At 44.8% G+C, this 24,892-nt stretch overlaps 1 protein-coding gene across 1 annotated transcript in view; it reads left to right on the forward strand.

Moving 5' to 3' along the window:
* The window catches only part of Rin2 (Ras and Rab interactor 2), a 209,086-nt gene extending 186,425 nt beyond the window's left edge, over window positions 1–22,661 (forward strand). The window contains exons 10-13 of the mRNA XM_059261566.1: window positions 9,633–9,938; window positions 12,140–12,271; window positions 17,349–17,512; window positions 20,671–22,661. Coding sequence (XP_059117549.1) covers window positions 9,633–9,938; window positions 12,140–12,271; window positions 17,349–17,512; window positions 20,671–20,991 — 923 coding nt within the window. The 3' untranslated portion in view covers window positions 20,992–22,661. The remainder of the gene's footprint in view (window positions 1–9,632; window positions 9,939–12,139; window positions 12,272–17,348; window positions 17,513–20,670) is intronic.
* Window positions 22,662–24,892: the final 2,231 nt, after the last annotated feature.

Consider the following 24,892-nt stretch of genomic DNA (forward strand, 5'->3'; position numbering starts at 1 on the left):
TAATAGTGGCAAAGCACCCAATTCCACATTCCTAACAGTTAGTAGTGAAAAATAAGACAATGTTATTTTTTTTCTGTAATTGCTATAAACCAAAACCCGATTTCTTCCCAAGAGCATTTTAATTCTTTGAAGAATCATCCTTAAATTGTCAAAGAGCAATATTAATTTATGTACCTTTTTTTTTTAAATCTTTGTTGTTTCTTATTTGTTTTACTGGAAAAAATGGTACAAAATGTGGTTGAATACCACAGAATAAAGCACTTATAAAAAAGAGGACATTGAGAGCCTGGTGCAGCAGGGAGTGAGTACAGGCCCAGCTAGTCAAGAGGTTGAGGATTACTTGAGCCCAGGAGTCTGAGGCAACATAGTGAGAAACCCTACCTTTAAAACAAGGTAAGGCCACATGTAATTTGTCCAAGTTAAACAGTCACTGCTATTTTGGTTCAGGTTACAGTAAAGGTTTTTGGGTTTGGGGGTTGTTTTATTTTTGTTTTTGAGTGAACTTGTTGGGTTTTCTTTTGTTTTTAATGGGTGTTTGTTTTGTTTTACATAGAGGTTCTTTTTGTTGTTGTTGTTGTTGTTGTTGTTTGGGCTTTTTGGGGGTGGGGGTGGGGGTAGGGGGGCCTGATCTCCATTGGCCCGGAACTTGCTATGTAGACCAGGCTGGAGCTCATTAGGTAGACAAGGCTGGCGCTCACTGTGTAGAGGAGGCTGGCCTCAAACTTGTGGCCTCTGCCTCTCAAGTGCTGCAGACTAAGTGTTGTTTTTAATGAGCGTCTAAGTCGGGCTCAAGCTCCAGTGTCTGATAGCATCTGTACTAAATTCACAACGTGATTTAAGTCCTTAATTATTGGCTTTTTGAAAAGCCATTCTGAGGCAGGTGGCCAGAGAGATGCTGGTGCCACACTGAGATTGAAACCTGCATCTTCTGACTTCTAATCTAGGTCATGTGACTCTGCCACCCGAAAGGACCGGGTCTCCCAGCAGAGTTAAAGAGCAGATCATGGGAGAAAGAGTGGTCGCTTCTAGAATGTGAAAAGAATGCCTATATTATTGTTGAAAATTAATTTAAATGCTAAATAATTTTTATTTTCCCCCTCTTGGTACTGAAGATTGAACCTAGAGCCTGGCACATAGTAGGCAAGCATGAACTATACCCTTAGCCTTCATTTTTCTTTCTGTTTAGAGACAAGGTCTTACTGAGTTGTCCAGGTTGACCTTGACTTATGACCTTCTTGTCTCAACCTCCCAAGTAGCTGGGATTACAGGCATTCACCACCAAGTCCGGCTTCATTCTTACTTCAGAATATCAAAATTGGGTCAGTTGTGTTATATCAGCCACAGAAGGTTCACCACCCTGTAGCTGAGAACCTCTGAGTCACTGACTCCATGATATTCCACCCAAGGAGCTGCCAGTCCTACCATTCCCAAAGCCCCTCTTCAGAGGTTGAAAATGGGGATGGCATTACAAACAAGGCGTGTCTGTGCTAGGCTCTTTGCTGTGCTAGACAATTCCACATCTCAGGCAGGAAATACCAGGAGAAAGAGAAGTTTATGCCCAAACTGAAGAGCGACTCATGGGGCCCCAAGGTTCATACTGATTGACTAGAAGAATGTGGGAGTCTGCAGAAGTCCAGCTCCAGCCTGCTTTTGCCTATCCAAGGGTTCTTGGGCAGAGGAGAGAGGAATGAGGAAAATTAGGTTGAAAGATAGACCTGGATGATGAGGAGAAAGACAGAGAGACAGGATAGCTTCGGGAGGGCCCTGGGTCAATACCCAGCCACCCAGATGTTTATTCAAAAGAGCTTTTTTATAACATGACAAGGGAAGAGGCAAAAGACTTCCCCCTTGCAAGATCAAAGCACACCATACAGCCAAGTGTAGACCCTTCCAAACACCTGATAAACATGCCCATGGCCAAGTCATATCCTTATACAGCCCTGCTGGGTAAAGCAAGCTCAGATTCTCTGACCCTGAGTAAAGGCTTACTAGATAGTCTCTGTGGGCCACCACAGAAGAATTAGTTTGCTTTCCTACTGCACTATTCCCAGAAGGAATTCCAGTTGACTATCTAGGCTAAGTGGGTAGTATACAGGCTGAGCCTTTAGTAGTCTGCAGGTCGGACCTTCAGCCCAGGATCACAAGCTCAATGTCTGAACAAAGGCCAGGCTCACTTCCTCTTCTTCCCTGCCTTTTTTTTTTTTTAAACTGGTTTTTTACTGGAAGGCACTGAAATCATCTGTAGAGATTCCTTGTGTAAGACAATACATGAATAAAGCCCATATGTTTTCATGATGGCCTTCCCTGAAACTCACCAAAATGAGCAAAACTGAAAGTGAGAGGCTGGAGAGAGTGGTTAAAAACATGCATTACTCCTTCAGTGGACCCAAGTTCAGTTCCCAGAACCCAGCTTGGGTTGTTCACAACCTCCTGTAACTCCAGTCCAAGGGATCTGATGCCATCTTCTGGGCTCCTCAGGTACCCGCACTCATGTGCATATACCCATACTTAGATATATATGCATATACATAATTAAAAATAAGAAATGTAAGTGATTCACAATGCCAGTGCTTGCCATCTGTATATTGATACTGGTACATTGGGGCTGGTAATACCTTTCTTAAAATGATAAAGCATCATTGTTGATGAGCCAAAGTGTGTGTGGGTGACATGCCCCCAGCAAATGTATGTTCCAAGCCATTCCAGCAGAGCTTCAGGGGAGACAATCCCACACCTGGCAATGATGTCATCACTAGTTAGGTGTCTGTGATCTGCACAGGTAAGGAAACACATCATCTTCATGCTGGTACCCAAAGGAAGGATTTTCTGTTTAATGCTTGGGATATGTGCTACCTGGAAGAGCTCTGCTGGAGTCTGGGTCAGTTCCAGTGATCTCCCCAAGGTGAGATTTTTCAGAAGACTTCCTGTCAAGGAAAAATATCTAATGTGCCCCATGTCTTGGCAATGGCAACAAAGAATACCAAGGTGCGAGGTTCTTACAAGGGAGGCAATGAGAGATGAGCCAATGGAAAGCGTCATTGGAATCATGTTAGAAAAAGTAGAGCAGACCCAGGAGGAGCTTGTGAGAAGGCACAGAAGCAGAGAGAGAGGTCCTGTCGGGTCCTAGAGTAGACAGAATAAAGTAGGCCCAGCAATGTAATCTGGTCTTCTCCAATCACCAGATCAAAACCTCCATTAAGGATGGCTCGAACCCACCCTTCCTGCGACACTTAGCAGGAGGCCTGGGTATTCTCCTAGCCCCTGCCTACGCCATGTTTTCTCATCTGAAGTAGGGCTGGGGCGTTTTTCCTCTTGTAGTTGCCCTGCTGTGATGGCTACAGGACCACTGAAGATATCCAGCTCGCTGTGCTTTCCGGGGCTGTTAGACAGGAATAGAATGAGGCTGTGTTGAATCTCTAGAGGAACTGAAGCATGACTAGAAAGTCTTGGATCCTCAATCTTTGAACCAAAGCGGAAGAGTTAGCAGATGTGAGTACCCAAGCCAGGAAAGGTGACTCTGGAAACCAGCGGGCTCTTAATCTACCCACAATTCATACTGAAAAGCAAAACAAAAACCCTGACCTGAATCGTTAAACCTGGGGTCTCTTTTCAGAGGCACCATTGTTGGTTCCAAGGAGGGAAGCAGTAACTTCAGCGTTCTTAGTGGGTGTCAGGTGCACCCTGGCTACTCATGGCAAGAGACCTCACCAAGTCCTCTCCGCAGTCTCATCCTGAAGCTGGAGGCAGCTCTAACGGATGAGAGAACTGAGGCAGGGGAAGGCCACCCCACATTTAAAAAGTGGTCATTTATTCTTTATGTCTGACTCTGATACCCTCTGTAAACAGCATCCTGCCTCCCTCAGCTACCCACTCTGCTGAGAGAAACATCTCTGCTGGGGTGTGTCACATGAAGAGCTGAGGCTGGACCACTGAATATGAGGTCTCAGCTTGGCTGCTGATAACATGTATGCACATGTATGTTAGTGCATAAAAAAAAAAAAAGAAGTGTAAACTCACTGTCAACTTTTTACACAGTGGAAGGCCCAGGATTTCTTTAGCCCCAACTGTTCTGGAACTCTCTATGTAGACCAGACTAGCCTCAGAGTCACAGAGATCCACCAGTCTTTGCCTCCCAAGTGCTGGGATTAAAGGCGTGTGCCATCAAGCCTGGCTGTTCTAGTATTTTCTTGTTATCGGAAAAATAGAAGGAAAATTTAATGAGCATCAGGAAGAGCAGTCACCTGTAGCTAGAGTTTTCCTGCCTGACCCACGGTCAGGACAAATCTCTCTCACCTGCCAGTCCCACAGCTGCTCAGACCCAACCAAGTAAACACACAGAGACTTATATTACTTATAAACTATATGGCCGTGGCAGGCTTCTTGCTAACTGTTCTTATATCTTAAATTAACCCATTTCTATTAGTCTATAAGTTGACACGTGGTCGTGGCTTACTGGTACCTTACATCTCGCTTGTCATGGCGGTGGCTGGCAGCATCTCTCTGCCTCAGCCTTCCACTTCCCAGAATTCTCCTTTCTCCTTGTCCCGCCTATGCTTCCTGCCTGGCTCCTGGCCAATCAGTGTTTTATTTATTAACCAATCAGAGCAACACATTTAACATACAGAACATCCTGCAGCAGTCACCTATCCCTTGTCCATGAAGAGGTATTTGCATTCTTCTGTGACATGAGCTCTCTGTTGACGGAGTGCAGCTGACTTCCTAGCTAGAAGCCCTGAAGCAGGTGTTCGGGGTTGGAATCCTGGCTTTCCCTCTTGCTTGCTGCATGGCATGGATTTCTTCCTGTGTGAAGTGATTGTATCATAGTCCTCCTTGTATGGAGTTTGTTTAAGGATTTGAAGAGTTGGTGGACCCAAGATGGCTAGGATAGTGTTGCTATTCTTAGTTGAAAAGATTTGGGTTTCTTGTGTTAGAGTTAAAGCAACAGCAGAAAGGAGCAAAACTGGTAATCTTCAGAAGTGTGAGCGCTGCGGCCATTTGGTTTTGGTTTTGGTCTGAGCTAGCCCTCATTCTCAAAGGTCCCATTTCTTATGTTCCTCAAATAATTTTTCTCTCTTGCTTAAGAGCAGAAGCTTGAGTTTCTTGTTGGAGAGAAGCAGTGGGGTTCACTCAGTGGGGTCACTGGTCCTTCTTTTTATTTCAAACCTTCCCCCCATTCTTTATTGAGGATTTAATAGGGGTGGTCAGTAAGAGTACATGTCCAGAAAACAAACCGAAGAGACCAGTCCTAGTTTTAAAGTGTGGTCTTTAAAAAAGAATAAACAAACAAACAAAACCTGGAAAAACTACCTAGCACTGTTGACAAACATCACCTTCTCTGCACACCACATGTGTGTCTGACGCCACTGTGCTTGGCACAAGAGTTTGCTCACTGGATTGCCAACTATGAGGAGATGGAAAGTCCCAAGTCTCAAACCCACCTTTGGGAGGCCAGAAAGGCCTTGGGGTACATATGAATAGGGTGCTCTGAGCTGTCGGGAGAGGTGTTTACAGACAAGGAAAAGGAAGTAGATGGTCACCTACACAGAAAACAGCATCTATGCTGAGAGCGAACGGTCACCCATCAAACACCTGGTATGCCCAGGTAATGAGTCACTGGTTTCAACCGAGTTGAGCTAGACACAATTTGGACAAATTCCTAGACAAATTTCAGATTCCTGAAAACAAGGTCAAAAGTTGCACCCAAGTGACCGCACTGCGTCATGTTATCCATTGTGAAGCTAGCAGAGGCCTGTTTCTTTGCTACACAGCTGAGTGACTTCTTTTTTAATATAATCGTTTTATTAATTGTTAGAGAATTTTCTCCAAATCCTCTAAGAGCCACCATTTCCTCCATCATACTTACCTCTATTCTGTGTCTTTTTTTTTTTTTTTTTTTTTTTAAGAAGACACTATCTCTAGGCAGATGCTCTGGTCTCTTACAAGCTTTCTACCCAAGTGAATTTTTTTTGTTTGTTTGTTTTTGTTTTTTTGAGACAGGGTTTCTCTGTATAGTTTTGGTGCCTGTCCTGGATCTTGTTCTATAGACCAAGCTGCCCTTGAACTCACAGAGATCCGCCTGGCTCTGCCTCCCGAGTGCTGAGATTAAAGGTGTGCACCACCACCGCCCGGCCTGAATGATTTCTAAAATGAACAAAGAGTCAGCCAACCATAGAAGCTGAGGGAGGAAGATTGATGTGAGTTTGGAGCAATCTTGGTCTACATAGTAACTCCCAGAACAGCCTGGGCTACTAGCTAGAATCAAGTGAAATCAGAGGGTTGATTCAAGTTTCCCCTCCATTTCAATACCAGGAATTCTTTTTACTTTTGTGTTTTAAGAAAATGGGCTTATCCTAACAGATTCCCATGGTCCCACCACACCAAGGCCAGCACTGGTCCCTGGCCATGTAGATAGAAGAATGGAAGAGGGAACCTACTCAATTGGCTGGGCATGAAACCCTCCATTGTCCTCACCCTCTGTGAACAGCCCAGCACATTTTGGAGATGGTTTGTGTAACTCTTGGGTACAGAAGTGACTGGGCTCCTTCTGAAGTTACACATTGTTCTGAGAATTCCAGGTAAAAGCCCCATGCTGGTCTTAAATTGTCTTCTGTCTATGTGTGTTTTGGTTGGAGTTTCTGTACTACCAGCCAGCTCCCAAATAACAACACAGAGACTTATTATTAACTATAAATGCTCTGCTGATAGCTTAAACTAGCTCTTATAACTTAAATTAACCCATTTCTACTAATTTACATGTTGTTACATGGCTCATGGCTTGTTACCTCATTTTCCACACTTCCTGTTCCCTCTGCATCTAGCTGGCGACTCTACTCTTCTTCTTCCCAGAGTTCTCTCAGTCTGACTCTCCCACCTAACCTCTTCCTGCCTACCTATTGGCCAGCTGGCTATTTATTAAACCAAGGAAAGCAATACATCTTCACAGTATACCAAAGGATTACTCCACCGCACTTGGGTATTTGCATACATAAAGTGCACTAGTCTTAAGCATTGAGTCTAATATATGGACACTCAAGTAGGACCCCCTAAATCTAGAAGCAGAACTTCTTCATCCTCCTCACATACACCAAAGTGGCCCTGTGACCCTCGGTTCCTTCCCAAGGACAACTGCCAACCTGAGTTCTGACACCATAGGCAGGCTATGTGTTGGACTTTATAGAGATGAAAGGCTATGGGAGATTTGCTTATCATGCCTCTTTCACACCCAGTGTGGCGTCTGGAGTTTCACCCATACTGCATGTGGAGCAGTGTGCTTCATCACTGAATGAATGTGTCCCATTGTCTGAGACCCATTGTAGTACACTACAGTGTGAATATATCCCATGCAGCCATTATGTTGAACTAGGTTTTGGATTCTTTCCAGTTTGGAGCAATAATGAAAAGCACTGCTCCAAACATTTATATGCATTCCTAACTAATGATTGGCATGACCCATCCACTTCTTTGGAGACCTGTTCTACCAAGGTGAGTGATATTCATGAATGCTGCTTTCAGAACCCTTGAATGAGATAAACAAACTGATTAGTGCTTACAAAGTGACTTGAAATTTAAAATAAGAGATCACTTACTTAGGGGCTGGAGGAGAGTACCACTCAGTGGTAGAACACTTGCTTAATATGCTCAAGGCCCTGAGTTTGATCCCTAGCACACCAAAAAGGAGAGAGAGAAAAAAAATAGAGATGATTTACCTTGAAAAGCTGTCTAAGTGCTTGTTCCAAGTAGTCACTGTCTCCTCAAGCAAGCCATTTATGGACTTCTGCTTCATCATCTGTAAATATGCATAGTATTATTAAAATTTGCATAGTTATGCAAAAGTAAGGAGCTGTTGCAAGGATTAGATTATTATTAAGTGAAGTATTTGCATAGGGCTTAGCTCATCTAAGCACTCAGTTGCTGTTATTGATTTTTTTATGTTAATGATCATGGAGGATAGTCAAAGAAGCTATGAAGTCACACAAGCTTATTAACACAACCAATGCAAACCAAGTGACCTGTTTAATGTCTCATGTGAAGTGAGAGTGTTGTTCTGCTTTTCTTCTTTCTATTAACCCCTTGTGCATCTATTTTGATCTTTAAAAAAAGATATTGTGGAAGTGGAGGAACAAAGGAAACCTAGGCTGAGGAAATCTGGTCACTGTGGGATCAGCATTAATCTCTAGATTCAGTTCTGACTTCGGGGTACAGTCAAGTTGTTCGTGATTTGCACATCTGACTTAGATTATTCTCCACCCCCCTAGACTTCTAATAATAGACAGTAATCTGAATTCAATATGACCTAACCCAATATCAAGAATTCCAGAGGCCAGAGAAAGAACCCAACTCTTCCAGTCTTAGAAATAAGTGGATCCGTGCACTTGCAAAATGGAACCACATTAGTGTCATATATCAGTTAGTCACAGTACGACTCAGGTGGAATTGATGAGAACTGCAGCATGTGAGATGAAAAAGTTGGCACTGAAAAAGCAGAGAATTTATCATTGTGCAAATTCTCTTCAGCCTAGAAACACAGATTTATATTACTATCCATTTTAGTATCAGCAATGGAAACTATTCCAAAGAAGGAAAAAGTAACTCCACCCACATGTAAAGGTTTTCATAACTCCATAGAAATTTAAATGTTTCAACTTTTCATTTTGAAATAGTATCAGACTTACAGGAAAATTGCACAAATAATACAGAGAAATGTCCCGCATCCACCCAGATTCCCTAGTGTTAGCCCTTTGTCACAGTCCCTTTGTTCTTCTTTCTCATTGTTCGCACACGTACACACACACACACACACACACACACACACACACACACACACATACACACCCCTTCCTTGTTTCTGAACCATTATGTCCCCTTTGCCCCAATTTTCATTGTGTTTCCTAAAATCAAAGCTATCTATTGCAAACTGTGGTATAGTTATCAAACTTGAAAAAACAGTATTGATGCTGTGTTTACACAGTTACCAAAGCTGCAGGCTGTATTCAGATCTCACCTAATGCCCCACTGGTGTCCCCTGTTGCAAATGAGATGAGGTGTTTGGTTCCAAATCCAATCCAAGATCACACCTTCAGTTTTAGAAACCCTTTAGCTTGTAAACCAGCTAGCCTGATGTACACAGCAGTGGACCACGACAAAGAGGAGACCCTGCCTCAAATATGGTATGAGATGAGACTGGATGCCTACAGTAGTCCTCTGACTGCCATGTTCTTGCCATAGTATGTATCCACCCTCTCCCTCTCCCTCTCACATACACGAATGCACACACACGCATTTTTTAAAAAGGAAGAAATCCTATAAGCTAACATATTAACAGAAAAGGACAGTAGAACACCTGGGTCAGAAGAAGGTCTTCTGAAATATTTACTTGTATGTAGGGAGATTAAAATAAACCTGCTTGTTTTATTGATTGTGGGTAAGGAAGGTATGATCAGGGAAAGGTCACTTTTCCTGGCCTGTGAGTCCTGGTGGTTCTGTGTGTAGTCTGTTGCGTGTTAAATATCCTGATGACATGCTTGCCTTCTCCTCTGAAGGCTGTAGAGAGTCACAGATGTGCATCCCGAGGGAGCGCCAGTTGCAATTCTCTCTTCAGACAATGGTCACAGTAGCTGCGTTTTCTCTGGCAGATGTGGTGTTGGAGAAGGCCATGCACAAATGCATCTTGAAGCCCCTCAAGGGCCACGTGGAGGCCATGCTGAAGGACTTCCACACGGCTGACGGCTCGTGGAAACAACTCAAGGAAAACCTGCAACTCGTGCGGCAGAGGAACCCACAGGAGCTGGGGGTCTTTGCCCCGACCCCTGACTTTGTGGACCTGGAGAAAATCAAAGTGAAATTCATGACCATGCAGAAGATGTATTCGCCAGAGAAGAAAGTCATGCTTCTGCTTCGGGTCTGCAAGCTCATCTACACTGTCATGGAGAACAACTCAGGTGAGGTGGCCTGTCACTCTGTGTCCAGACCTCCAATCGAGCCCCAGTGTCCCCTCCCTTCTGTCTCTCAATTTCCTCTATCAGCCTATAGAAATTGTAAGTGCCGCTGGCGGAATTTGTCAAATGAGTCTGGTGCAACAGAGCCGTCTCAGTCAGTGGTCTCGGTAAGGACAAACTAAGAGTTGCCTACAGTGCTGACGTAAATAACAGCGTTAGTGCGATGTAGTGCTTATGACTGTGTTGCCCTCCCTCTGTGAAGGTGTTTCTTTACTGGGAGACTTTGGCTGCCTTAATCTTCTGCCCTGCAGTTTCCACATCTGTTTTTACATATGGACCCTCTCCTTCATAACTGAGAATTATGTGAGGCAGCTCAATCTGAACCCCAAGTGCAATGAGAATATTAGTGAGAACCTCTACCACACGCGGGCCCATGAGGGTTTATGCTGATAATCTACAGCACGTGTATGAGAAATCTGGAGTGTTAGGTAAAAGTGAGGCTACGTTAGTCAGTTCTTTAGTATGGGCTGAAGCATTGCCATCGGAACTCATCAAAGAATTACAAAGTAGGAAATAAGTCCTCAGATTTCCCCAGGCTCTTTCCTAAAGATGCAGAAGTACCCCATGATTCATGGTTAGTGACCGAATCCACCCTGTTCTGGCCTTCAGGGAGCTTCCTGTAATACAGCAGGCAATTATCAACTTTTTCCTGACAGAAATTGCCTTAGTAGAGAAGCCACGGACTCTGTTACCTATTGCTGGGTTAGACAGGAATGTGTGTGCACTGCAGACTGCTGAGTGAGGACCTTAACCTCTGAGCTCTTGGGACCAGGGAGATGGTTCCCCAGGCAAAGCCTTTGTCAGGCAAGCATAAGGACCAGAGTTCAGATTCCCAGCATCCACAGAAATGCTGGGTGGATATGTACGGTAGCCTACCCACAGTCCCACACCAGGAGACAGAGACAGGATCCCCGTGGTAATGTGAATAGCTAGAATAGCCGAATAGGTGAACTCTGGGTTCAGGAGAGACTCTGCCTCAGTAAATACAGAAAAGAGCAATTGAGGAAGATACCTAACTAATGTCAACTTCTGGCCCCTACATGCACACACACACACACACACACACACACACACACACACACACACACGCACCAAAGCCCATAAACTATTGCCAGTCTGTGGCTAGACAGGGCCTCTGAAATTTGAAGCACATATCTCTATAGTTCATGAGATCATTTATAAAATTTTCCAGAATAATACCTGCTCAGCATTGCATCATTCTGAAGCGCTGCCTCCACCTGCACACTAGTGATGGTTCAGTCATGATCAACTTCATTGTGGGGGCTGTCCTGCTTCCTGTGGGGAAGCCGAGCAGCCTCCTGGATACTGTTCACACTCTCACCTTCCAGCTGTGATCTGAAAAATGTTCCCAGACACTGTACATGTTCTCTTGGTTAGCAAAGTAACCACAGTTAAGAACCACCTTTGCAGCTGGGCGGTGGTGGCGCACGCCTTTAATCCCAGCCCTAAGGTGGCAGAGCCAGGCGGATCTCTGTGAGTTCGAGGCCAGCCTGGTCTACAGAGCAAGATCCAGGACAGGCACCAAAACTACACAGAGAAACCTGTCTTGAAAAAACAAACGAAAAAGAATCACCATTGAAAAGAACATGAGAAATAAGGACTGTTTTGTTTGTTTGTTTGTTTGTTTACTATATATTGCTATTAATCAGGTACTAGCATCAATACACATTCAAATAAATTAAATTAAATGAACATTGAGCAGAGAGCAAATTTTTTCCTGGTTTAAGTTTGATCTGTCATTACATTTGTGATCAGTAAGTGAGCTAGAAAGAGTTAGCCCAAGGAAAGATTTTATTAAGGGTTTATGTCATGCCTTGCTAACAGTTTAAAACACAGGCACTTTGTTCTAGTGTATAAATCTTAAAAAGGGGAAGAAAATCTGAACTGGGTTGACTGTCCCATAAGCATTCATTCTGAGACTGTGAGCAAGGGCTGGTCTCAGTAAACAGTAGAGGAAGAGTCTAGGGCCACGTAGGTAGAATTCCAGAAACTCCCACGCCTGTTTATAAGTAGCACATTTCCCCAGCATGACTCCTTGGTGGCTAATAATAGCAGCAAATAGGATGTGAAAAAAAGACACATTGATAAAAATATCCTACTTTGCCCTCTCTTCCTGATCCTAGGGAGGATGTATGGTGCGGATGACTTCTTGCCTGTGCTGACCTATGTCATAGCCCAGTGTGACATGCTTGAATTGGACACTGAGATCGAGTACATGATGGAGCTCTTAGACCCATCACTGCTGCATGGAGAAGGTAATGTACCCTGGTGTGTCAGAGGAACTAGGCAGCTAGGTTTTCTGAGGGTGGGGGCCAGTTAGCAGGGGTTTACACATTTTAAAACTGACATGAGATTCATGGAATGTAAAATTAGCCATTTTGAAACTGGGTATGGTGGTCCACACCTGTCACCAGCATTTAGGAGGTAGAAGCAGCAAGGTTATGAGACCCAGACAGGCCTGAGCTACATAGCAAAGGCCTGTCTCAAAAAGCACAGTGAGAGCTGGGAAAATAGCTCAGCCAGTGAAGTGCGTGTGGACCCGAGTTCAAGCCCCTAGCATGCACATGAAAAAGCTCGACATGGAGGTATAAATCAGCAATCCCGACAGTGGGGAAGCCCAGATGTAGCAGTGGAGACGGGTGGAGTGCTAGGGCTGACTGGCCAGGCAGCCTGACAAATTAGTGAGCTCCAGGCCAATGAGAGATCCTTTCTCAAAAAACAAGGTGTATGGCATCTGAGGAATACCACCCAAGGTTGTCCTCTGGTGTCCACCTTCATGCGCACGCACGCACGCACGCACGCACGCACGCATGCACGCCCACGTGCACAGAGAACAGTCTAGCAATGGATAATACATATAGGCTGTTGAAGCCGGCCGGTGGTGGCACACACCTTTAATCCAGCACTGGGGAGGCTGAGCCTGGTGGATCTCTGTGAGTTTGAGGCCAGCCTGATCTACAGAGTGAGATCCAGGACAGGCACCAAAACTACACAGAGAAACCCTGTCTCGAAAAACAAAAACAAGAAAACAAAACATATAGTCTGTTGAACAACCACCACCTCTATCTAGCTCCAAAGCATCTTTATAACCCCAAATACAATCCTGTGGCCGGAAAACCAGTTATGGGGGCAGGAGGAGATGGTCCTTGACAGCTTACTGGTTAACCATTGGACTAATCGTTTTTTTAATTTAAAACTATGTACTTGTCTGGGTATTTTAGTGCATGCCTGTGATCCTAGCACTTGTGGGAAGGGGATCAGAAATTTAAGGTTATCCTTGATTAAATAGTGAGTTTGAGACAACATGAGATCCACTGAAACAAACAAAAATATACTATACTGACTTTTTAAAATCACAGTAGTAATAGTATTTCATTGTAGAAAAATCAAAATTTAGAAAGGAGAAAATGCAACCAAGCCTGACAATAGAAATTTAATTTAGTAGAATTAAACATTTAATAGACTATCTTTTTCTTTTGGTATGTGTTTGTTTTTTTTTTCAGTACTAGGAATTGACCCTAGGGCCTCATACATGCAAGGCAAGCAGCTGACCACTGAGTTATAGCCTCTGCCCTTTGAATGGTACAATTTTTTAAAAGATATAGCTTCTTTTTTTTTCATATAGCTTCTTTTATTTAGGAAGCTACTGACTTTCTACTAAAGAATACTTACACTGCTAGAAAAAATAACTTGCTATTGTTATCACTAAAATTAATGAAAAGCTGCCCCTTTTAAAAAAAAGAATTGTTTTAAACATACAAACAGCATTGGTTTGCTTTACATTGACCTTGGTGTTCAGGTTCAGTCTTATCCTGCCTGTGTCTTAGCAGAGGAAATTCTTTCTCCTGCATCAGTTAGAGGTTGAATCATGAAAATCTTTTGGATGCTTGACTGTGTAGCTCACAACCTTGAAAGGCGGCAAGAACTGGGACTCCCCTGTGAGCTGGTCCTTCTGCAAGGAGACAAATCAGGGCCTGTATGCCCAGCTGTTAATCATTTTCAGAACTTCCTAGGACACCCAGACAGACCCTGAGGATACAGCTGTGTTTTCTTTGTACCTGTTGAGTTTCGGTCTGGGCTTGAGTACAAAGGTCCACCTGCCCTTGGGATTCCCCAGGGCATTCATCACCTAGGCATCTCCCATGGAGGAAATCAAATGCATTATCATCCCCAGAATGTCCTTGACTGTCCTCAGTCCTCCAATGTGAATCTGCTAGGCTTGGGTTTCCTATCAAAGACCTACTGCCCCTTGTCTCCAAGGCATGCCCTCCCTGTCCCTTTCTGATCAGTACCAACTTGGGATAAGTATCCTCCATCCTGTCTCCAACCAGAGGCAGATATGAATGAGCTCTTCCTGTCTTTATCTCCCACTGGTTAATATCCCCTCAGTGAAATTCTCAGCCAGGGACTCATAGAATCCATTATGAGCCCATAAGACCCACTGTGTCTTTTCACTTTCCTGGGACTGGGCCAGAGAGAAAATGAATGTGGCTTTGTCCAGGCACCGAGGTAGACATTTGTAAGGTCCAGTGGCAAGCCTTCCCTTTCCCCACCATGTGATTATTGTAGTTTGGGGTTTATTTTGGTGGTTTCTGGTAGCAAGAAGACCCCTTGAGGCTTTGGGGAAAAGATTGTGCCAGTCTCCCTTAGAAAATCACCCTTCTCTTACTGACAGTATGTACTTAGGACAGACAGATGCTTACGTCTTGCGGTCTGAGGACAGAGACAACCATTTCCTGCCCCTTTTTCTGGCCCCGTGTTTCAAGCTTGTCTTCTTAAAGGAGAATGTCATAAGTACTGTGGGTGACAGATGGGCAGGATTGTCTTCCCCTGTAGGAATCCCGGGGGGGGGGGGGGGGGGGGACAAAAACAAGGTCACACTGCACACTGACATAAGAACAGCCGGCGTGCTCCTCTGCATGAACTATGACGGACACTGCTTACCTTCCTTCCTCAGGAGGGCATGGCCCAGGCAAGCTGGCTGTAGCTCTAGAGTAAACGGCAGGGCATTGAACTTCAGCTCCTCCAACCCAGATCTAGAGGAGCTGCGGTCATGTGTCACAGATCCTTGCTTTCTGTGGCCTGTCCAAAGCTCTCTTGGGTTGGCTTTACAGCAGTCACATGCCTTTTCTGCTGTGTAAGCAGGTATTCTCATCTACAGACCCAGCACTGTAGATTCCCTTGCAAGCCCAGAGCTCTCGCTTATGGTGGGATATAGTTTTGCTGAAATGTAAAACCTTCCTCTAATTGTATCCACATGTTTCAGAATATGGTCAAGTCTGTGTTTCCAGCATTTGAGGTTTTCTCCTTAGTGGCCTGAGCACATCAGGGCCATGGTATCAAATTTAAAGTCCAGGGAACCCTTCACCATCCCACAGGGATTGTAGCTCCCAGAACCACGGTTAAATGCTGACACGCAGGACAGAGTCTATTGAGATTCCCGAAGTCCTTGTAGATTCCCTGAACTCCATTGTGTGGCGATTCACACTTTATCTAGCATTTTACACTGAGTCACGTGTGATTTGCTCATGGGGCAAATACTAAGATCAATAATTCATAGCAGAGGTTGCCCTGGAGTTCTTAAATCATGGGTGGTAGGGTCAGGAAAACTCTAAACAAAAAGCCTGATGTGGGCTGTCCTGGGTTGGGGGTGTGTTCACATGATAGAGCGCTCACCTGGTATACATGAGGCCCTTCACCATAAAGCTCTGCTAAGAAAGAAAGAGCGGAATCTCCATTAGTGACTGTAAACAACAAAGGCTCTTTGCCAAGTTCAACCCAGCGCAGGCTCACAGGCCCGCTGTCCATGCTCCTTGAGAGGTAAACCATGTAATTCCTGCACATCGATTAGAGAGGGTTCTGCAAGGTCCTGTGTGAGCAGTTAATTGCTTTGGCCACAAAAGTGACACTTCTGAAAATAACTCACTTAACTGTAATGAATGTCTGGTGTATGAATGAATGAACCATCAGTGCCTGTTTTCTTTAATATGTGTCTCCACGCCAGGCGCTGGGGGCGCACGCCTTTAATCCAAGCACTTGGAAAGGCAGGCGGATCTCTGTGAGTTTGAGCCCAGCTTGGTCTACAGAGCGAGTTCCAGGACAGGCTCCAAAAGCTACACAGAGAAGCCCTGTCTCAAAAAACCAATATATATGTGTGTGTGTCCACTTCTGGGGAGCAGGGATTCAGGTTCTTTTTCTTATGCTCTCCCTCCCCCCAACTCTGTCTTGGGCACATAATAGAACTTCAATTGATATTTCGAAAAAGAATGCCTTTAATCATAAAATGTGCCATGTTCAGAGAATTCCTGCTACACATTTAAGGTGCCCCCTAGTGTCGTCCAAGCACATTTACACATTCTGCTGCAAGCAACTAATTATTTTTAAGACAAACCTAGAAAAATACATAGGCGCCTTACAATGTAGTATGCCTATTAGCACTCCCCGCAAACACAAGAGATCATTTTAAGGGTACTCCTAGAGGTACACCACTCTCTTTAACATGTTAATCATTTTTCTTAAATGTGGAAACAGAAATGGTCAGCTTTTCAATGCTCCCTGGCCCCGGCACAGGCTTGGATAACTCCATAAATCTGGTTGAGATGAGGGCTTGAGTAGAGGGATGAAGATGTGAGGGACATGCTCTTTGATGTATGCCTCTGTGGAAGTGATGGGGAAATCACAATCTCCTTCCACTTGCAAAGGTTCTGCGCCTATGGATTCAACCAACCATGGGTGGTAAATATTTGGGGGGAAAAATGAAATGAACATATACAACTTTTTCTTTTTTTTTTTTTTCTTTCCGGAGCTGAGGACTGAACCCAGGGCCTTGCGCTTGCTAGGCAAGCGCTCTACCACTGAGCTAAATCCCCAACCCCATCTTCAGTTCTTGATGTAGTGTTTCTATTGTATGGGGTATAATAAGTCATCTAGCCATGATTTAAGATTTACAAGAGTAGCCGGGCGGTGGTGGCACACGCCTTTAATCTCAGCACTCGGGAGGCAGAGCCAGGCAGATCTCTGTGAGTTCGAGGCCAACCTGGTCTACAGAGCGAGATCCAGGACAGGCACCAAAACTACACAGAGAAACCTGTCTCGAAAAACAAACAAAAGATTTATAGGAGTATTGTGTAGAGTGTATGCAAATACTGTGCCATTTTATATGAGTATTTAAGCATCCATAGATTTTAGTACACAGGGATCAGATCTTAGACTCCACCCCCCCCCAAAGGACACCCAAGGACAACTGTGTACAATGTGCCCTTAACACTAGTGCACCTCCACTGCCATCACCAGCGTGACACTCTTGAGGACCCACTTTCTCTGCCCTTCCAGGAGGCTATTACTTGACAAGCGCCTATGGAGCCCTGTCTCTGATAAAGAATTTCCAAGAGGAACAGGCTGCAAGGCTGCTCAGCTCAGAGGCCAGGGACACCCTGAGGCAGTGGCACAAGCGGAGAACCACCAACCGGACCATCCCCTCTGTAGATGACTTTCAGGTACGTCCCCCAGTCCCCTCCATGTTTCCCTCTTCCAGGAAGGCGGGGCTATCTCGGCAGCACATGGGCTCAGGGCCTGAGCCCCAGCTCAGATGAATCGTCTGGTGGAATAGAATAATGAAGCCATTCTCTGGCCTTGCTGTATCACTTCTGTTTCTTTCAACATGTACAGAGATGCACCGTAGCTTTCAACAGGCCATGTCCCCACTGACTACACTATAATAATAATAATAATAATAATAATAATAAAAATGCATTGACTGTGTCTAACCCATCAAATACCCTGACTTAGAAAAACAAAAGGATGATGGGGACTTTTTGTGTCAAGATTGTGATCTTGTGGCGGATTGGCTGTGCCAGCTCATCACTGCTGCCCACATCACAAGGAGGATGATATCAAATATAGCTAGCCTGAGGAAAAGTACAGATTCAAAACCCGGCTGTTAGTACAGTTCGGTGGTAGACTGAATGTACAAGGCCCTGGGGTTCCATCCCTAGCACTTACAGAAAATTTTGCAAGTCAAGGTACACTTTCTACTCAGTGTGAATCACTTTAGCACCAACGTAAGTATAAATATAAGTATCACTGCATAAAATATACAAACAGGCGTGGCCCACAGTTAGCTGCAGTTAGGACAACCAAGTCAAATTAAGGCAGGATTCCTCCTAAAACATTCGGCCTGCTGTTAAAGACCTAACCTGACAGGATGTGCGAAGGAGAAGCCCAGGCAAAGGCATCAGATATCCAGCTTCCTCAGGAAACAGTGGACGTTTACCCCGCAGCCCACCTTGTTGCCCTTTGGGAAGTGCGGGAGGTACAACACAGTATCTTTCCATCTCTCCTTCCCCCTTTCCTCCCTCACGTGCCAAACAGAATCCCCTGGTGTCTCAGCTCAGCACTTTGGGCAGCGACTGAGTGTGAGCGTGAACATTGCAACTAGGACCCACTTAGGTTTCCAGGCTGGGCTGCTGGGCATGTGCGGTTCCCGATGAGTTTATTCCCTGGAGGAGAGCTAGGGCTACAGAAGCCTTTTCCTGACCCAGCAACCCCCAATTTACTTTTGCCCGTGTAGTGATAATGAACCAGTCTGCAACCATCTTTGGGTAGTCATCTGAAGGCTTCTGTGGAACTCTGAAACCTGGCTGTGCCTTATTTCTAAGTGACACACAGCAGTTCCCTAGCAGGAGCCTGGAAAGGCAGGATGAATTTGCCTCTGTGTCTGGATTCACCTCCCTTGCCTTTTCTCTCCCATTTCTTATTGCTTTGAAAATAACCTTTGGTTCAAAGTCAGCCCATACTTGAAAAGCAAGGTCAGCATGTTTTTCTCCAAGATTGCAATTTTCTCAGAATTCCATCCAGATGCACAAACTACAAAGCAAGAACACATGCTGTGCCCCGTCCCCGCCCCACCCCCACACACCCCTGCTTGCGTTGTTCAAGAGCATCCACGTGGTAAGTTATTTAGCTCATGCAGACCACTGGACTACTGCCATATGGGCTAGGCATGGAGAAGGTCCTGAGGGGCTGCACCCTCTGAGATCAGAGGAAATGAGAAAAGTACATTCTTCCATCAGTAGGCATCTCTGCCTACTTATGTTATCACCACTGACTACCAGAAGTTCCTAACCTAGAGACCCATGGTGCCCAATCCCCACACACCACAGAGCCCTTCCTTTGGCACATGCCCTACCCCCTGACCTCACTCACTTTAAAGAGGCATTTCTTCCCACAGTACCACCCAAGAGAGAGATTTTGAGCACTCAGATCATGGATGAAAACAAAAATACAGAAATGGAACTCCAGTACTGAAGGTTGTCAACACAAACACCCCTAACGTTCCCTTTTACTGGAAGAAGACTCCTTAGTAGCCAACACAGTGAAATGCTGACTGTGTCTCAGTTTCCTATGTAGGCTGCTCTCTTCAGGAGTCCTTGAATAAATAATAAGCAAAAAGTGTCGGCAGGGATAGGAGAGGCATGGTCTGACGGCACATGCTCTGAAGACAGACATTCAAATCTGAGAGCATGGCACTCCACCTGAGTGCCACTTGACCTAGCCCATCCTCTGCAAAGTCATCAGGTTGGCCAATGTCCTCCCTACACATGACATGAAACATCCAGAGTACACAAGAGCCCTGCCCCCCAATTCCTGTATTCCTGCTAAGCCTTATAGCAGCCATAGGAGACATAAGGCTAGGCCCTCTCAACCAGGATCGCCAGAACTAAGAAGCAAGAATGTGTGCATTCTCTAGATGCAGCTGGAATTTGACTAGGACTACTCTGCTTTGTGTGTAACTGTTCTTATCGTTTTGATTGTGAGCCTAGCTTTTAGTGGCTGAGCCATCTCTCCAGCCTGTGTATAACCATTCGTAAGGACCTGGAAATAATGGAGCTACCCTGAATAACAAAATCTTAGCAACTACCTGGGCTTGTGTTGTAGGAGTCGACAGGCTTACTGCCTCACCGCAGGGTGGTGAACACCTACATGACTCCCAGTGCCAAGCCTACAACCATCTCCTTTGACTTCCCCGCAGCACCACATTGTGCTTAGTCAGCTCCATCTCCAAAGTTTTCTTGCAGAATCAACATCTCCTCCCTCTGGTTCTTCCCACATCACACCCTGGGCTGCTGGGAGCCTTTTGTAAGGTTGCATCACATGAGATCTCCATCTGGGTAGAATGGTCAGACATCAGCGGTCTGCCCAAGCATTAATGTCTTTGCTTAGGCTTCCTAGAACAGCACAAAGTGAGCATCATATGTGCTGGTGTGTCTCGGTGTTTTAAATCCATTCCTGCTAACTCCTGGACCAGACCCTTCTGCTGTTTAGGGTTATTTTTCAAGCTGGGAAAAACCCCAGCTTTGGATGTGGTTCACACTCTTACTCCAGATTTCTTCAGCAGCTGGCTTTATAATGGATAAAGAAAGAGGAAAACCAGAGCTCACAGGACTTCCTGTTGCTTCTCTTTGCAATGAGCTAAAACATGGTAGCTCAGTCCATACCGAGTTCCAGTCAGAGTCTTCCCTGGCAATCTGAGCTGCATGGCCTAGCTAGACGTCAGGTCAAACCTGAGCCTTGAAGTGGCTCACAGGTTCAGCCTCTGAACTATGTTTGCTTCCTCGTCTGCCCTTGCTCCTGACATCTTTGTTTCTACTTGCAGAATTACCTCCGAGTTGCCTTTCAAGAGGTCAACAGCGGATGCACAGGGAAGACCCTCCTTGTGAGACCGTACATCACCACAGAGGATGTGTGTCAGCTCTGCGCAGAGAAGTTTAAGGTGGAGGACCCTGAGGAGTATAGCCTCTTTCTCTTCGTTGATGAAACATGGCAGCAGTTGGCAGAGGACACTTATCCTCAAAAGATCAAGGCTGAGCTGCATAGCCGGCCTCAACCCCATATATTCCACTTTGTCTACAAGCGAATCAAGAATGATCCTTACGGTGTGATTTTCCAGAATGGGGAAGACCTCACTCCCTCATAGAGGACACATGGGACTTCCCACTGATGCATCCAAAAGGGAGCCAGGAGTCTAGCCTTCTGGCTGCCACATGTTTGAGCTTGAAAGACAGTCACCTCCTCAAGGACCCCTCAGATCAGTGACTAAGCCATCCATAGACTGACTTAGCCAAGGGCAGCTTTTAGATACATTGCCCAAAGGAGGTAGCTGGGGTTCACAAAGTAGTAAGATTCTCCTCTAGAAAGGGAGAATTGCGTTTGATGGTTCAGGTGTCCAGAGATCACTGGCTGCTTAGCCTTGGCCAGCTTCTGGGCTGCCTTACATGTTTGTATATGTGCTGAGGAAACACTTAAGGTACAAGCTCTTCTCTTGGGTTCAATGGCAGGTGTTGACAAGACTGTCCGATGCAGTGCGTCAGGTACCTCTCAGCTCTGTGGACGGCTCCATCCTTCCCTCTTTCCCCTCTTTCCTCCTTCCTTCATTCTATACTTTTTGTTTTTTTTACAAAGAGCCTTTGTGGGTTTTTTTTTATATATTTCATAGAAAAATTTATAGCAGTTGCAGGTAAACTGTCAGGATTGGTTTTTAAAATATTTTTGTAACTTTAAAATATTCTATAAGTATGCATGTGATTTAACATTTAATATTTGAAGATAAATCTCTTGCTGGATTTGAGAGTATTGCATTTTAGAGGTCTCTCTTCTGTAACTGGATGTTTCGGCAATTTTGTGGGGAGAGACTGCTGGTTGTCGTAAGCAATCCTTGACACTGGCCACAGAGCGCCTTGGAAGAATCTGATGTACTGTTTGTTACCTTGCTCACTTTTAGTGGTGTCGTACTATTTGTTGTTTGCTTATATCTTTAAGCAATTGATGCTGAGGATTAGGAGAGACGTGAATGTAGAGAGAGGTAGAGAGAGAAACACAGACTCTAAGGAGGGGCTGAGGAATGTAGTCTGCAGGTTCAGGCTTTGGAGGACATAGGAAAAGGAGTCGGTACTGTAAATACTGCTGCGGTGAGGTTTGACAAAGGTCTGTTCCATATGCTATCTGCTTTGGGAAACACTTTTAAAAAATCCCTACAAGGGAAAGCAAATCAAGGATAACGCTCCCTGTGCCCATTTTGTAAGCCAAAACTGATGGCATCCAATTATTTGGAGGCAGAAACCAAGTAATGTATAATATGGCTTTTGTTGAGTTCAGTAAGATGCTGATGGGAAAAGAATGCACCAAAAAGACAAAAACAAACCAAAAACTCCTCTTTATTGTAATAATGGACAGTGGCTGGGATGTGACTCTGGTAGAACTGGCATGCACCAACTACCATACTGGGTTCCATCCTCAGCATGACAAACAAAACAAACAGAAAACACACAAACAACACGGATATATGGTGAAGTTAGATAGATGTTGTATAAAACGAATTTCTGGGCACACATGCTAGAAGGGTCGTGTATCGGTGTAATACAGGTCATTGCAGAAACAAAAACCAGAAACATGTTACTGTACTGTGTAAGGATGCACAGGCATCTGGTTTGGGGAGGCCTTGTACCTGTATCCTTGGCTTTTGTTATACTAGAACCCTCAGCACATACTGTGTTGTTCTTTTTTGTAAATGATTTTCAATGGAATTTTGCACATAATACATTGTAATACTGTACAATAATCCTGTGTAAAATAATTTTTTCAATATTCTTCAGTTGCCTTTTTTTGTGGGGGATTTGTTTTAGAGTCAGAATATAATCAGGTACCCAAAGATGTTGGGTATATGTACATGACAGTGGCTGGGCTTGGTGGCCTGTGCCTTTCATCATAGCACTTGGGACACTTGGGAGGCAGAAGCAGAGGCAGGTGGATCTCTGTGAGTTTCAGGTTCACCTGGGCTACATAATGAGACCGTTTCAAATAACACACACACACACACACACACACACACACACACACACACGCATGCAAAGTACATGACAATAAACTTCACATTGATCTGGTAGTTGTAAAGAGCAGACATAAAGACATAGCTCAGAAGTTTATGGACTGATAGAACAAAAATTAAGAAGCAGGAAGAGAAAAGAGATGGCCTGTGACCTGCAGGTGTTGGCAGGGTTAGCCAGCACAGTACTTGGCTCAGATGACTCTAGGGCAAATCACAGCTAATCTGAACCCAGAGCCAGGCAGGGCCCTGCAGACAACTCCTCCCTGTCCTTAGACAACCCCTGCTATGTCCTGGCTGAGAGTTCAGGACTATTGCAAAATCAACAGTACAGGCCTGCTCTTCTGCAGACTAGTGAGTGTTCTGGTGATTGCAGCCATGCCTGACTGCTAAGGGAGCATTGCATTCCTGATGACAGAGAGAAGGGAAGGAGTTAAGAGGGCTTCTGAGACATCCATAGGATAGCTGCTTAGAGACCAGAAGGAGAGCTGGATGAACTTGCTTTTGATGTTTGGAGTGAAGAGTTGCCCCCTGCATCTCTACAGCTGCCCCACCTGCTCCCTGCAAATTTAGACCATTATGCTGTCCTTATGCTGAGGAATTGGTGCTCCTCTTAGATTGGAAGAAGGTCACAGCATCTGAATTAGGCAGTTTGAGCAGGCCCCGTGAGAGCAGAATCAGTAAAACTAGAGTGAGCAGAGGAAAACATCACAAGACTTTCCCTAGTTTGTCATTGGGCAATGCTTCCCTGGCAGAGTTTCAACACATGTGTCTTCATTTTTTCCCCCCACGCAGGCATTTCTCACTTCTCAGTTTGCCAGGAAACAGACCCTGGTGGAGTTTGGATAGACAAAGAGCAGAGTAAAAATATACATGCCGGGTGGAGGGAGAGGAGAATGCACTTCCAGACCTAAAAATATCTTGAACACTAGCCAGAGGAAGGGATTTTGTTTTTGATGTTGGACCTCCTGCCAAATATGACCCCCTTAGGGACATAGGAAAAAAAATGGAAATTGGTAAAGTTGTTTGTATCATGTGGAAGTTACTTTAGATCTACAAGCAAATGCAAAAGACAGGAAGCTGGGCCTGACTGCTTCCATTCACAAATGTGGTCTCTCCTCCCCAACAGCTCTGACCTTCATCTTCTGCAAGAAATATAAAATAAGCAAGGCCAGTGGTGTTTAATAGTCTAGTTATACCCCCAAATGTCTGTGAAAACTAACCCAGGAAGGGCTCTATGTACACGGGACGTGTGTTGTAATTGCCTGCAGACTCTGAGAACAAAATGCCAGCTCTCCTTGATTTTTTTCAGACCATTTTCTTGTGGGTGAATTTGAGACCCAAAATGTTATTTGCCATTTGGTGATCCTTAGTCAAGCTGGAAAAAGGACCTCCTCCCCAAATCATATTACAGGACAGAATCACAAGCAGATGATGCGAAGGAGAGAGAGGAAAGAGTTGGTGTGTTTCAGAAAACAGGTTCTGTTTTAAGAGTATGTTTTAGTGTCAAAGAGTGAGTGGTAGCTGAGCCAAACTTGCCACATGAATATTGACTTTGGTGGAAAAGGAACCATGGGAGTTTAAAAGAGAGAGAGAGAGAGAGAGAGAGAGAGAGAGAGAGAGGGAGAGAGAGAGAGAGAGAGAAGCATATTTGGAGGTAGGAGCATAGCTCTGTAATATAGTACTTTCCTAGCACCCTCTTGGTCCTGTGTTTGATACCCAGCATGCAGTGCACACGCACACACACACTTACCCCTCCACCTCTCACCCCCACCCATACCCACCCTTCCAGAAAGACGGATACATTCACAGAGATCTGAAGGGTATCAATACTCTTCCTTCTACATTTTTTGTTGCTGTTGCTTGATTTTTAAGACAAATTTCACTATGTAGCTGAAAACTGGCCTTAAACTTGCCATGATCCTCCTGTCTCTGACTGCTGGGTCAATGCGTCAATACTCAAAGATTTTTTTTTTCCAGATTAGGAGATAAAACA

The sequence above is a fragment of the Peromyscus eremicus genome, chromosome 4 (genome assembly GCF_949786415.1).
Source record: "Peromyscus eremicus chromosome 4, PerEre_H2_v1, whole genome shotgun sequence".
Classification (NCBI taxonomy): domain Eukaryota; kingdom Metazoa; phylum Chordata; class Mammalia; order Rodentia; family Cricetidae; genus Peromyscus; species Peromyscus eremicus.